This window comes from Erythrolamprus reginae, chromosome 8 (genome assembly GCF_031021105.1).
Source record: "Erythrolamprus reginae isolate rEryReg1 chromosome 8, rEryReg1.hap1, whole genome shotgun sequence".
Classification (NCBI taxonomy): Eukaryota; Metazoa; Chordata; class Lepidosauria; order Squamata; family Dipsadidae; genus Erythrolamprus; species Erythrolamprus reginae.
The window spans coordinates 12,406,561-12,420,760 of record NC_091957.1 but is presented as its reverse complement, the minus strand read 5'-3'; the positions used below and the strand labels follow the sequence as shown (position 1 = coordinate 12,420,760).

The 14,200-nt window shown below is 48.5% G+C and overlaps 1 protein-coding gene across 2 annotated transcripts in view; it reads left to right on the top strand.

Annotated features, from left to right (window-relative positions):
• The first annotated feature begins 244 nt into the window (after positions 1-244).
• GLE1 (GLE1 RNA export mediator) overlaps positions 245-14,200 on the top strand; it is a 37,448-nt gene continuing 23,492 nt past the window's right edge. The window contains exons 1-5 of one of the 2 annotated variants that reach the window (XM_070758879.1): positions 245-410; positions 2,931-3,149; positions 5,905-6,021; positions 9,561-9,709; positions 9,795-9,855. In XM_070758879.1, the coding sequence (XP_070614980.1) occupies positions 312-410; positions 2,931-3,149; positions 5,905-6,021; positions 9,561-9,709; positions 9,795-9,855 (645 nt within the window). In that variant the 5' untranslated portion in view covers positions 245-311. The remainder of the gene's footprint in view (positions 411-2,930; positions 3,150-5,904; positions 6,022-9,560; positions 9,710-9,794; positions 9,856-14,200) is intronic. The other variant, XM_070758880.1, reaches the window with a different exon arrangement.

The window sequence follows — 14,200 nt, the reverse complement described above, 5'->3', positions numbered from 1 at the left end:
ATTCATGGGAAGGATTGATATGATGCTTCTTTGGCGAGAAGCGAAACGTCAAAAAAAAAAAAACACCGAAAAAATTCAGTTGACTTTTGGAAAAAGCGTCTTCGGACCAACCACTTGATGGAGAAGCTGCAAGAAGAAACCCGCAATTTTCTTCACGAGGTTCCCTCTACACTTCGAGAGTCTATACAGTATTCCAAATTGGCGCCTACTTTAAACTTCGCGGCCGTCTGTTTGCTCCGCCCTCCCTCCCAGGAACCGGAAATGACGCAGGGCGGCGCTGAAGCTCGGACACGCCGTTTTCCTTCGGCGCGATGCCGTCGGAGCAATTTCGGATGGAGACCGTCGAGGCACTGCGAAACACGCGCAAAGGGCAGCTGCGCTATTGCCGCGACTGGAGCCCGCTCGAGGAGGTGCGCCGCCGCCGCCTCCTGGCTCCTCCCTCTCTCTCTCTTCCCGGGCTGAGGGATTACAACTCCCATCGGCCTCCGCCGTGGTGGGGAAGAGCGTGATGGGAGTTGGCATTCCTCACCCACCCACTCCCAAAACCCACGTCAGCTGGTAGCTTGCGTGGCCGCCCCCCTCGCCTTCCTCTCGCTGCTGCTTGTCCTAGCTGGGGATGATGGGCAGGGTAGTCCACAACAAGGGAGGAGGACTCCCTTTCCCATCTTCCTGTAATTGCAAAAAGTGGGGGCCCCCACGCTCAATTTTTCTCCCTTGAGTTGCCGACCCTGGGCGGCATATAAATTTAATACATTTTTTTTAATGATGACACCTAAAGTCCTTGAGTTACCATCAGAATGAAGCTCCCTAAATTGATGTCGCTAAGCTAATCTTGTGTTAAAATGCATTATTGCCCCCCCCCCGCCCAATTTGAAGACCTTTCTTGCCACGTTCCTTAAGCGAATAACTGTGGTTGTTTTTTCTCATCATTCCTATCACCCATTTCCTCCCATGTTGACTGTATGACTGTAACTTGTTGCTTATATCCTAAGATTTTTATTAATATTGCTTCTTCATTGCTTATTTGACCCCTATGACAATCATTAAGTGTTGCACCACATGATTCTTGACAAATGTATATCTTACTTTGTGTACGCTGAGAGCATATGCACCAAGACAAATTCCTTGTGTGTCCAATCACACTTGGCCAATAAAAATTCTATTCTATTCTAAAGTGAGTTGCCGGGTTTTGTTAAGTGAACCCGGCTTCCCCCTTTTTTTACTGTCTTTTGTTTGGACGGGTTGTGAAGCAACTGTGTTGTTAACTGTCGCTGCAGTGTTCATAAAGGTTGGGGAAAGGGTCATAAAGTCACATCCTTCAGCACCGTTGACATTTTGAAGGGTCAGTAAATGAACCACAAAATGTTGTAAATCAGGGACTTTAATGTTGTATCTGATTTACAATGGTTGTATTTTAGGATTATGATCACTTATTGCTTGTATGTACAGTGAGTTTATGCACCACAGACATTCCTTGTGTGTGTCCGATTACATTTGGCCAATAAACAATTCTATTCTGTTCCTGTTTCACACACACACACACACACACCCAAAAAATTAGAATTGTAGATATATATATATTAGAATTGTATACGATAAATATAGATTGGGGCCTTCTCCCCAGGTAGGCCAGCCTAGGAATCCCACCCACCCAAAAAGGTTAAAATCCTGGCGTCGAAATGGGTCCTAATAAAATAGCATTTTAGCAAGTCTAGTTCACAAAAAGTATTCAATTGTTTAAATTATTTAAGAAAATGGACTTCCTATAGAATGTAAATTAGGGAAGTGCCTTTCTTGATCCATTATACAATGTCGTTTGGCGGAACCCAGGGAAAGAGCCTTCTCTGGCGGCCCCGGCCCTCTGGAACCAACTCCCCCCCAGAGATTAGAATAGCCCCCACCCTTCTTGCCTTTTGTAAGCTTCTTAAAACCCACCTCTGCTGTCAGGCATGGAGGAACTGAAATATTCTTTCCCCCTAGGCTTTTACAATTTATGTATTGTACGTTTGTATGTATGATTGGTTTTAAAATAAGGGGTTTTAGCTGTTTTAGTATTGGATTGTCACATGTTGTTTTTACCACTGTTGTTAGCCGCCCCGAGTCTACGGAGAAGGGCCATACAATTCGGAATGAATGAATGAATGATTCCATTCTGTTTGGAAACAAATGTTGGAGGGAAGGGGTGTGTTTGCTGGGAAGAGGAGGAGGAACGTGGGATTTTTAGAGCCGGGTTGTTTTCTTACAGACGTTTCAGGACCAACTGGGTAACACCATCAGTGCTAGAAAAGGAGAGGGGTGGGGTGGAAAAGAAGGAGGACGACGGGTCATTGGTGCTCTCTGATCTTGGTTGTTTTCCTGCAGACATTTCATGAGCCGACTAGGTGACATCATCAGCACTAGTAAGGAGTGCTGTCAGTTTACATTCTCATGACTTGCCTCTGTTTTCCTTCTCGCACTGATGACATTCCTTAGTTTGGGCAAGAAAACAACCACATTCAGAGGATACCAAGGAGCCCACAGTCACTGTTTTCTTCCTCCCACCCTCCTCCTAGTACTGAAGAGATTACTTAGTAGGGTCATGAAACGTCTGCAAGAAGACAACCAAACTCAGAGAGCATCAAGGACCTTTCCTCCTCCAAACCCCACTCCCTTCTAGCACTGATGATGGGACCCAGTTGGGTCGTGAAAAGCCTGCAAGCTCAGAGATCGTGGCACCCCTCAGCTACAAATATTCTCTTTCAAATTCAAATGTTCCAGGTTTAAAAGTCCCTACTTCCTACATCTTGAATGGCTGCCCCTCCTGGAGAGCAGCAAAAGGCGGAGTGGATTAAGGCGAATGGATCGCACCTGCATCCCTGTCTTAACGTCCCCTTTTTGTTTTTTATTTATTTATTTTTATTTCGATTTATAATCCTTTTGTTCTTTTTCAGGACATCTTGGAAGGGGATAAATCCCCTCCGGTGCTGTCCCACTACACAGGCTGGGTGCTTGACAAGATCATCCCTTGTTCTCCAAAGTCTCCTCTCTTGGCAAAATCCAGTCCTGAAGGGTCATCCTTTTCCCACGGTTTATCTTTAAAGGCTGATGCCTCTCCTGCCAATCAGCACAGTCCCCTATCCTTGTTAACAGAAGCCCCTGTCGATGCCCAGGTAATGCCTTTTACAATTACAATTCTCTTTTTTCTTTCTTTTTAAAAAAATAATCCTTCTTTCTGCTGCTTAATGGTTATAGGTAGGGGTTAGCCCCCGACTCACGACCGCGAGGGAGCCCCGAGTTTTTGTCGCTGAGTGAAGCATTTGCTAAGTGGCTTCTGCCTGTATAATCTTAAAATGTTGGTGTCCTTTGTGCTCAAGGCAGAGGTGTCAAACTTGATTTGATCGAGCGGTGCATCGGGGTTGGGCTTGACCTCGGGGGACCTGGGTGGGTGTGGCCAGTTAAACGTCACTCGTGTTTGCAGGGGCGCATGCGGTGGCCCGAGCACTCTACCAGCGAAAACAGGCTCTTGAGCTCTGTTTTCGGCTGCGATGGCCTCTTGCAACTTGCAACCCTCTGCCACGGAAAATAGAGGTCAGGAGGGCAACACGCGGCCCTCCTGAGTGTTTTCAATGGCAGAGGCACCGTGGGCAGGTCCTTTACTGTTTCTAGGACAGTGATGGCGAACCTTTTTTAGTTCGCTTGCGAAAAGGGTGTGTGTGTGAGCACGCACATACCCACGCCGATTCCCTCCCCCAATGCATGCGTGCTCTCCCGCTGCGCGCATGCGCACAATCCTCCCCAACCCCACCTGCGCACACAGGCCTCACTAAAGCCTTGGACAGTGAACAAACGGGCAAACCGGAATTTTGGAAAAATGGACTTCCGGTTTGCCCGTTGTGCTGTTTTTGTACTACAAAGCCTTCAGGGAAGCTTCCAGAAGCCCTGGAGTGCAAAAAACAGCACAACGAGCAAACCGGAAGTCCGTTTTTCCAAAATTCCGGTTCGCCCTTTGAGCAGGTTTTTTTGAAAAATTCTTTTCTCTATCACACAATACTAGGACGAGGGGGCACTCCCTAAAGGTCATTGGTAAGAAAGTGAGGACAAATCAAGGGACCCAGAGGGTCCTTGGTTTATGGAATTCACTTCCAGAAGAGGTCGTGACAGCTGTCAGTCTGGATACCTTCAAGGCAGGATTAGACAGATTCATGGATGCCAAGTGTATCATGGGTGGTTATTGAAACGGATGTCCATGTGCTGCCTCTATGTTGGTTGAGGCAGGCAGGATTCCCTTGGGTCCCATTTGTTGTGGGTTAAGGGAAAGGGAGGGTCTTGCCTTCTCTTTTTGCTCAAGATCCCCAGGGACAATTGGGGGCCACTGTGGGACACAGAATGCTGGACTCAATAGGCTTTGGCCTGATTCAGCAGGGCTCTTCTTATGTTCTTATGTTGGGACTTCATTCCTGTAGTTTTTTCGTTCTGTTTCTGACGTCTATATGCCGAGATACAGACGGACTATTCTCCCAGAAGGTAGCTGCAAATTTGCAGATTGATCTCATATCAGAGGACGTTAGACCTCAGCCACCTTCAAGAATCCTGTGTTTTCATAGCACATGTGGCTCCCAAGGTGGGAGTCCAGGGGTGGCTTCCAATTTACCTCGCTGCTGGTTCATTTCCTCCTGCGCCGCGTGGGTGCGCGAGTTTGTGCAGTGCAACCCCCATCCCACCTCCCAATTTTTTTTAAAGGCCCAAAACAAAATGGTGAAGGTTTGCCTATTTGCCGATGACTCTAAAGTGTGCAATAGGGTTGATATTCCTGGAGGGGGTCTGTAATATGGTAAATGATTTAGCTTTACTAGATAAATGGTCAAAGCAATGGAAACTGCAGTTTAATGTTTCCAAATGTAAAATAATGCACTTGGGGAAAAGGAATCCTCAATCTGAGTATTGCATTGGCAGTTCTGTGTTAGAAAAAACTTCAGAAGAGAAGGATTTAGGGGTAGTGATTTCTGACAGTCTCAAAATGGGTGAGCAGTGTGGTCGGGCAGTAGGAAAAGCAAGTAGGATGCTTGGCTGCATAGCTAGAGGTATAACAAGCAGGAAGAGGGAGATTGCGATCCCCTTATATAGAGCGCTGGTGAGACCACATTTGGAATACTGTGTTCAGTTCTGGAGACCTCACCTACAAAAAGATATTGACAAAATTGAACGGGTCCAAAGACGGGCTACAAGAATGGTGGAAGGTCTTAAGCATAAAACGTATCAGGAAAGACTTCATGAACTCAATCTGTATAGTCTGGAGGACAGAAGGAAAAGGGGGGACATGATCGAAACATTTAAATATGTTAAAGGGTTAAATAAGGTCCAGGAGGGAAGTGTTTTTAATAGGAAAGTGAACACAAGAACAAGGGGACACAATCTGAAGTTAGTTGGGGGAACGATCAAAGGCAACATGAGAAAATATTATTTTACTGAAAGAGTTGTAGATCCTTGGAACAAACTTCCAGCAAACGTGGTTGGTAAATCCACAGTAACTGAATTTAAACATGCCTGGGATAAACATATATCCATTGTAAGATAAAATACAGGAAATAGTATAAGGGCAGACTAGATGGACCATGAAGTCTTTTTCTGCCCTCAGTCTTCTATGTTTCTATGCATGTGAAGTAGCGGGAACTCAACTTTGTGCATGTGCAGAAGAAAATAATTTTTTTAAAAAAAATTGTGGTGGGAAATGAGGAATTTTTTTTAAAAAAAACGATGGCGGCACCCACAGAGCAGCACCGACCAATCTGGTTCGGTGATGTCACCGTGACAGCAGAAGCGGTTCATTACCGGTTTGGGCAAACTGGACTGAATTGGGAGGAGCCCACTTCTGTGTGAGTCCGACCTCTCACTTGTCCTTTTTTCTGTTCCACCTGGGCCCGGAAGAAATGGAGTACCACGGAGAGGAACCAGGAACCCGTCCTTCCGACCCCGCCGTCCAAAAGCACGGGAGTCGAAGGCCTCATCCATTTGCACAAGGAGATCCAGAAGCTGAAAGGGAAGGTGAGCTCAAAGGCCACGTTGGCGAGATTGGATGAGGGAGTGGAAGCTTCTTGGAGTCTACAGATCTTGCGGCCAGGAATCATTAGGATTAGGCCTTCGTGTTCGGTTACCACAACTGGCTTAAGAGCTTTGAACTTGAATGAAAGAACAAGGAATGTTCCCCCTCTGGAACGGCACTGCTGGCATCTGGTTAGGGGTCTCAGTCTAATTGAGAGGGTCCCCATAGATTAATTCATACCCTGATTTGTTTGGTGGTGGTGGTCCTCCTCTTCTTCCTTCCTTCCTTCCTTCCTTCCTTCCTTCCCTCCCTCCCTCCCCCCTCCTCCCTCGCTCCCTTCCTTCCTTTTCTCCCTCCCCTCCCTCCCTCCCCCCCCCTCCCCCCCCCTTCCTTCCTTCCTTCCTGTGTATCGGTCTATTTATCTTATCTAATCTATCTATCTATCTATCTATCTATCTATCTATCTATCTATCTATCTATCTAGTCTGTCTGAATGTCTGTCTGTCTGTCTATCTATCTATCTATCTATCTATCTATCTATCTATCTATCTATCTATCTACCTTTGTCTGTCTGTCTGTCTGTCTATCTATCTATCTATCTATCTATCTATCTATCTATCTATCTATCTATCTATCTGGATTTGTATGCTGCCCCTCTCCGAGGACTCAGGGCAGCTCACAGCATATAAAATGACACAATAATCCAATTAATAATTAATAAACATTTTCCTTCTTCCCCCTCCTTTTTTTCCTCCTCCTTTTTTCCTTTTTCTCCTCTTTCTCCTCCTCTTCTTCTACTTCTACTTTTTTCCTCCTGCTCCTCCTCCTCGTCTTCTTTTTCTCTTCCTCCCCCTCCCCCCCAAAACCGGAAGCTCCTCTTGTGGTGCTGACCGACAATAGGCAGTCGCAGCAGAGGGTGAAAGAGCCACATGCGGCTCCAGAGCTGCGGATTGCTGAACGCTGACCTCCGTGCAGTGCTCTTCAATAGAGCAACAGCATTCCCTCTCTCTTTCCAGCTGATCGGATCCTGGTAGCTGATGAGCAGAGACAGGAAAAAAAAAAATGCCTGCCTGCATTACAGTGTTTGTGAAGACTGTAGGATTCTGCCAGGGTGGATTTGATTTAAATCAAGTGGATTTCAATCACAATTTAATTCACTAGTAGAAAGGCTTGATCCAAATCAGTAGTTCTAAACCCTGGGGGTTGGGACCCCTTTGGGGGTCGAATGACCGTTTCACAGGGGCCGCCTAAGACCATGATAAAAGAAATCTCTGTTGGTGTTAGGAACTAAAGTTTCTATTCTGGCGCTGTGGAACATATTTTTACAATCCAACCAATCAGGCCTTTTACAGTGGGAGTGTCCCTCTGACCTTCCTGCCAATCAGCTCAAAGCTCGGTTGGGAGAATTGGCGCTAGACATATGGTTGGGGGTCACCACAATGTGAGGAACTGTATTAAGGGGTTGTGGCATAAGAAAGGTTAAGAACCACTGATCTAAATCATCTTGATTTAAATCATAACTTTTGAGACCATAACTGGTGAGACCACATTTGGAATAATACTGTGTTCAGTTCTGCAGACCTCACCTACAAAAAGATATTGACAAAATTGAACGGGCCCAAAGACAGGCTACAAGAATGGTGGAAGGTCTTAAACATAAAACCTATCAGGAAAGACTTAATGAACTCAGTCTGTATAGTTTGGAGGACAGAAGGGAAAGGGGGGACATGATTGAAACATTTAAATATGTGAAAGGGTTAAATAAGGTTCAGGAGAGGAAGTGTTTTTAATAGGAAAGTGAACCCAAGAACAAGAGGGCACAATCGGAGGTTAGTTGGAGCAAAAATATGTTACATGTGTAGATTATGGTTTGTCGGCTATAAAAAGTTATCTGCCTTGAATATGGCCCCTAGTGGGTCCGAGAGGCAAAAAGGGAAGCAGTATGCTTCCTCCCATATTTGGGTCATGGTGATTCTACAGAAAACAAACATATGGCTCTTCCCTGGTACAAGCTGAGACGGAAGCGAGACTGTGGTCTGGAGGTTAAAACCACTGCCTTACAAGGCAGGAGTCTGCAGGTTCAAATCCTGGTAAGAGTATGGCTAGCTGATGAGAGCATAATAAGTCTGCGGAGAGGGGCGTCATACAAATCCAATTAATAATAATAATAATAATAATAATAATAATAATCTCAAAATAGACCTATACTGGTCTCCCTTCCTTTTCACTTATCAGCAAAAATATGTTACATGTGTAGATTATGGTTTGTCGGCTATAAAAATTTATCTGCCTTGAATATGGCCCCTGATGCGGCCGAGAGGCGAAAAGGAAGCAGCACTCTCCCTCCCATATTTGAGTACACCAGGGTGATTTGACAGAAAGGAGACTAGTATAGATCTATTTTGAGCTTATTATGCTGTTGCCAGCTAGCTGTGCCCTTAGTTATTATTAATTAATAATTTATTTATTTATTTATTTAGATTTGTATGCCGCCCCTCTCCGCAGACAGTACAGTAGAGTGATACCTTGTCATATAAACTTAATTGGTTCCGGGACGAGGTTCTTAAGGTGAAAAGTTTGTAAGATGAAACAATGTTTCCCATAGGAATCAATGGAAAAGCGATTAATGCGTGCAAGCCCAAAATTCACCCCTTTTGCCAGCCGAAGCGCCCATTTTTGCGTTGCTGGGATTCCCCTGAGGCTCCCCTCCATGGGAAACCCCACCTCCAGACCTCTGTGTTTTTGCGATGCTACGATTTCACTGAGGCTCCCCTTGCTGGGAAACCCCACCTCTGAAATTCCGTTGCCAGCGAAGCGCCCGTTTTTACGCTGCTGGGATTCTCCTGCTGGGATTCCCCTGCAGCATCACAAAAACACGGAAGTCCAGAGGTGGGCTTTCCCATGGAGGGGAGCCTCAGGGGAATCCCAGCAGTGCAAAAACGGGTGCTTCACTGGCAAAGGAAGTCCGGAGGCGGGGCATCCCAGCGGCGGCAGTGGGTTTGTAAGGTGAAAATAATTTGTAAGAAGAGGCAAAAAAATCCTAAACCCCGGGTTTGTATCTCGAAAAGTTTGTATGACGAGGGGTTTGTAAGACGAGGTATCACTGTAATGTGTGCAATTGGGGAAACCACAGGGAGGGTGGAGGCCCTGTTTCCTCCCAGGAGATTCCTAGAGAGGCCCCACGGAGGTTTCTCCCCAACTTTTCTGGCCCTATTTCCTCCCAGGAGATTCCTAGAGAGGCCCCATGGAAGCTTCTCCCCACCTTTTCTGGCCCCGTTTCCTCCCAGGAGATTCCTAGAGAGGCCCCATGGAGGCTTCTCCCCACCTTTTCTGGCCCCGTTTCCTCCCAGGAGATTCCTAGAGAGGCCCCAGGGAGGCTTCTCCCTGCCTTTTCCGGTTACAGTTACGGAGGCTTGACTTTGTAAGTGGAAAATGGTTCTTGAGAAGTGTTTGTAGGTAGAGGTACCACTGTATACCATTTCAGAGGTATCACTGTATATACATTTTTATACACCCTGGTTTCTCTCCTCTTTTCCGGCAGGAACATCTAAAGCAACGCTTGGAACAGCAGGAGCAGGCGGTGAAGGCCGCCACCGAGGAGGCCAGCGAGCTGCTGAAGCGCTTCGATGAGATGAAGGAGCTGAAGCAACACCAGGACTACCAGCACCTGCAGCAAGAGATCGAGAACAGGTGAGCACCTGGCGGCATCTCCTGTTGGAGAAACCGATCGAGCCTCCGTCGCGTCTGAGCCTGTTTCGTGTGTTTTTCCTTCCAGCTGCAAAGAAGCTCAAGGCCAGCAGGAGAAACTGAAGGAGGAGCACCGGCGTCGAGCCAAAGTGAGCAACGTAACTGTTGGTTATGACCTATAAAGCCCTTCATGGCACCGGACCAGAATATCTCCGGGACCGCCTTCTACCGCACGAATCCCAGCGGCCAATTAGGTCCCACAGAGTTGGCCTTCTCCGGGTCCCGTCGACAAAACAATGTCGTTTGGCGGGACCCAGCGGAAGAGCCTTGTCTATGGCGGCCCCGGTCCTCTGGAATCAACTCCCCCCGGAGATTAGAACGGCCCCCACCCTCCTTGCCTTTCGCAAGCTCCTTAAAACCCACCTGTGTCGTCAGGCATGGGGGAATTGAAAAAATTTCCCCCCCTTCCCCCTAGGCTTATAGAATTTATACATGGTATGTTTGTTGGTATGATTGGTCTCTTAAATTGGGGTTTTTTAGATTACTTTTTAATATTAGATTTGTTACATAGTTTTTTATTGTTGTTAGCCGCCCCGAGTCTTCGGAGAGGGGCGGCATACAAATCTAAATAAACTAAACAAAACTAAACTAAACTGTTTTGACCTGGGCTTCTCCAGCAGCACAAAGCCGAGTCCTCGTCCCGATAAACCCCTTTTGTTTAATTTGTTTAATTGGGGCTTCCCAGATTCGCCCACATATCTACAACGCTCCGTGGCCTGCACTGGCTGCCGATCAGTTTCTGGTCACAATTCAAAGTGTTGGTAATGACCTTTAAAGCCCTACATGGCAGTGGACCAGAATACCTCCGGAACCGCCTTCTACCGCACGAATCCCAGCGGCCAATTAGGTCCCACAGAGTTGGCCTTCTCCGGGTCCCGTCGACAAAACAATGTCGTTTGGCGGGACCCAGCGGAAGAGCCTTGTCTATGGCGGCCCCGGTCCTCTGGAATCAACTCCCCCCGGAGATTAGAACGGCCCCCACCCTCCTTGTCTTTCGCAAATTACTCAAGACCAACCTTTATCGCCAGGCATGGGGGAACTGAGACACCTCCCCCAGGCTTTTATATTTTATGTTTGGTATGCATGTGTTGTATGGTTTTAATTGTTGGGGTTTTATATATACTTTTTAAATATTAGATTTGTATTACTATTATATTGTTTTTGTTATTGTGAGCCGTCCCGAGTCTTCGGAGAGGGGCGGCATACAAAGCTAATAAATTATTATTATTAAATTATTACCATGAATTCATCTCCAGCAAAGTGTTCCTCTCCCACAGTCTTTCAAGATACAGTGGTGCCTCTACTTACGAACTTAATTCGTTCCGTGACCAGGTTCTTAAGTAGAAAAGTTTGTAAGAAGTAAGCCATTTTCCCCATAGGAATCAATGTAAAAGCAAAGAATGTGTGCGATTGGGGAAACCACAGGGAGGGTGGAGGCCCTGTTTCCTCCCAGGAGATTCCTAGAGAGGCCCCACGGAGGCTTCTCCCCGCCTTTTCTGGCCCTGTTTCCTGTATTTCTTGTATACAGTGCACCACTGTATTTGTCATTCGGGATTCAAACAAGGAGTCCTAGGTGCTCTCTGAGTTGAGTGGTTTTCTTGCAGAGCTTTCATGACCCAACTAGGTAACATCATCAATGCTAGGAGGGAGTGGGGTTCGCTCTCAGTTTATATTCTGGTGTTGGTGGGAGTCTTGGAAGTTCTTTGGTTGGATTTCTTTACTGTTGGGGCAAGCCACCCAGTATATCAAATAAGAGCAACACCCCCACCCCCCTATTCCCTTCTAGCACTGATGAACTTATCTAGTTGGGTAATGAACCGTTTGCAAGAAAACAACCAAGTTTATTGTAGAGTTTTTATTGTTGTGAACTGCCCTGAGTCCTGAAGGATTGTGCAGCATATAAGATAGATAGATAGATAGATAGATAGATAGATAGATAGATAGATAGATAGATAGATAGATAGAAAGAGAGAAAGAGAGAAAGAGAGAAAGAGATAGATAGAGGGATAGATAGATAGATAGATAGATTACATAGATATAACTAGATAGATAGATAGATAGATAGATAGATAGATAGTTTACATAGATATAACTAGATAGATAGATAGAGAGAGAGAGAGAGAGAGAAAGAGAGAAAGAGATAGATAGAGGGATAGATAGATAGATTACATAGATATAACTAGATAGATAGATAGATAGATAGAAAGATAGATAGATAGATAGAAATAGATAGATAGAAATAGAAATAGATACATTTAGATAGATAGAAAGATATAAATAAAGAGAGAGATAAATACAGTGAACCCTCGATCATCGCGAGGGTTCCGTTCCAGGAACCCACGCGATGATCGATTTTTAGCGAAGTAGCGGTGCGGAAGTAAAAACACCATCTGCGCGTGCGCAGATGGTGTTTTTGCTTCCACTGCCGCCCGCCCTTCGCCCGCCCACCCCGTTGCTCGCGCCCAGGCTCGCGCGCGCTGCCCGCCCGCCCACGCTGTTGCCGGCTCCGCTTCCCAGCTGGGAGGCGGAGGTGAGGTTTCCCGCGCGCACGGGCTTTCCCCAGCAACGCGCGCAGAGCTAGGGTGTCCCCAGGCTCGCGCGCCGCTGCCCCGCCCGCCCACGCTGTTGCCGGCTCCGCTTCCCAGCTGGGAGGCGGAGGTGAGGTTTCCCGCGCGCACGGGCTTTCCCCAGCAACGCGCGCAGAGCTAGGGTGTCCCCAGGCTCGCGCGCCGCTGCCCCGCCCGCCCACGCTGTTGCCGGCTCCGCTTCCCAGCTGGGAGGCGGAGGTGAGGTTTCCCGCGCGCACGGGCTTTCCCCAGCAACGCGCGCAGAGCTAGGGTGTCCCCAGGCTCGCGCGCCGCCGCCCCGCCCACCCACGCTGTTGCCGGCTCCGCTTCCCAGCTGGGAGGCGGAGGTGAGGTTTCCCCAAGCGCGCGCGCTTTCCCCAGCAACGCGCGCGCGCTGGGAAGCAGAGCAAGGGTGTCCCCAGGCTCGCGCGAGTCGCCCGCCCACCCACGCTGTTGCCGGCTCCGCTTCCCAGCTGGGAGGCGGAGGTGAGGTGTCCCCAAGCGCGCGCGCTTTCCCCAGCAACGCGCGCGCGCTGGGAAGCAGAGCAAGGGTGTCCCCAGGCTCGCGCGAGTCGCCCGCCCACCCACGCTGTTGCCGGCTCCGCTTCCCAGCTGGGAGGCGGAGGTGAGGTGTCCCCAAGCGCGCGCGCTTTCCCCAGCAACGCGCGCGCGCTGGGAAGCAGAGCAAGGGTGTCCCCAGGCTCGCGCGAGTCGCCCGCCCACCCACGCTGTTGCCGGCTCCGCTTCCCAGCTGGGAGGCGGAGGTGAGGTGTCCCCAAGCGCGCGCGCTTTCCCCAGCAACGCGCGCGCGCTGGGAAGCAGAGCAAGGGTGTCCCCAGGCTCGCGCGAGTCGCCCGCCCACCCACGCTGTTGCCGGCTCCGCTTCCCAGCTGGGAGGCGGAGGTGAGGTGTCCCCAAGCGCGCACGCTTTCCCCAGCAACGCGCGCGCGCTGGGAAGCAGAGCAAGGGTGTCCCCAGGCTCGCGCGAGTCGCCCGCCCACCCACGCTGTTGCCGGCTCCGCTTCCCAGCTGGGAGGCGGAGGTGAGGTGTCCCCAAGCGCGCGCGCTTTCCCCAGCAACGCGCGCGCGCTGGGAAGCAGAGCAAGGGTGTCCCCAGGCTCGCGCGAGTCGCCCGCCCGCCCACGCTGTTGTCGGCTCCGCTTCCCAGCTGGGAGGCGGAGGTGGGGTTTCCCGCGCGCGTGCCGCCCGCCCGCCCACGCCGTTGCTCACGCCGCCGCTGTCTTACCGGGGCAAGAGGGGGAAGACCCAGGGAAGCCTCTGCCCGGCGGGGAAACTCCACCATCTACGCATGCGTGGAAGGGCACGCATGCGCAGATGGTGGAGTTTACTTCCGGGTTGAAAACTCGCGATATAGCGTTTCGCAATAATCGAGATCGCGAAACTCGAGGGATCACTGTAGAGATATATATAAATAGATATATAGATATAAATAGATAGAGATAGATAGATAGATAGATAGAGGGATAGATAGATAGATTACATAGATATAACTAGATAGATAGATAGAAATAGATAGATATAAATAGAAATAGATAGATACATTTAGATAGATAGAAAGATATAAATAAAGAGAGAGAGATAAATAGAGATATATATAAATAGATACATAGATATAAGTAGAGAGATAGAGATAGATAGATAGATAGATAGATAGATATCCCACAGTCCTCCTCCTCCTGGCAAATTCCACTCCCTTCTAGCACTGATGATGTTCTCCAGTTGGGTAATGAAATGTCTGCAAGAAAACAACCAAGTTCAGAGAGTTCTAAGGATCCCACAGTCTTCCTCCTCCTCCTCCTCGCAAATCCCACTCCATTCTAGCACTGATGATGTTACCTAGTCCGGG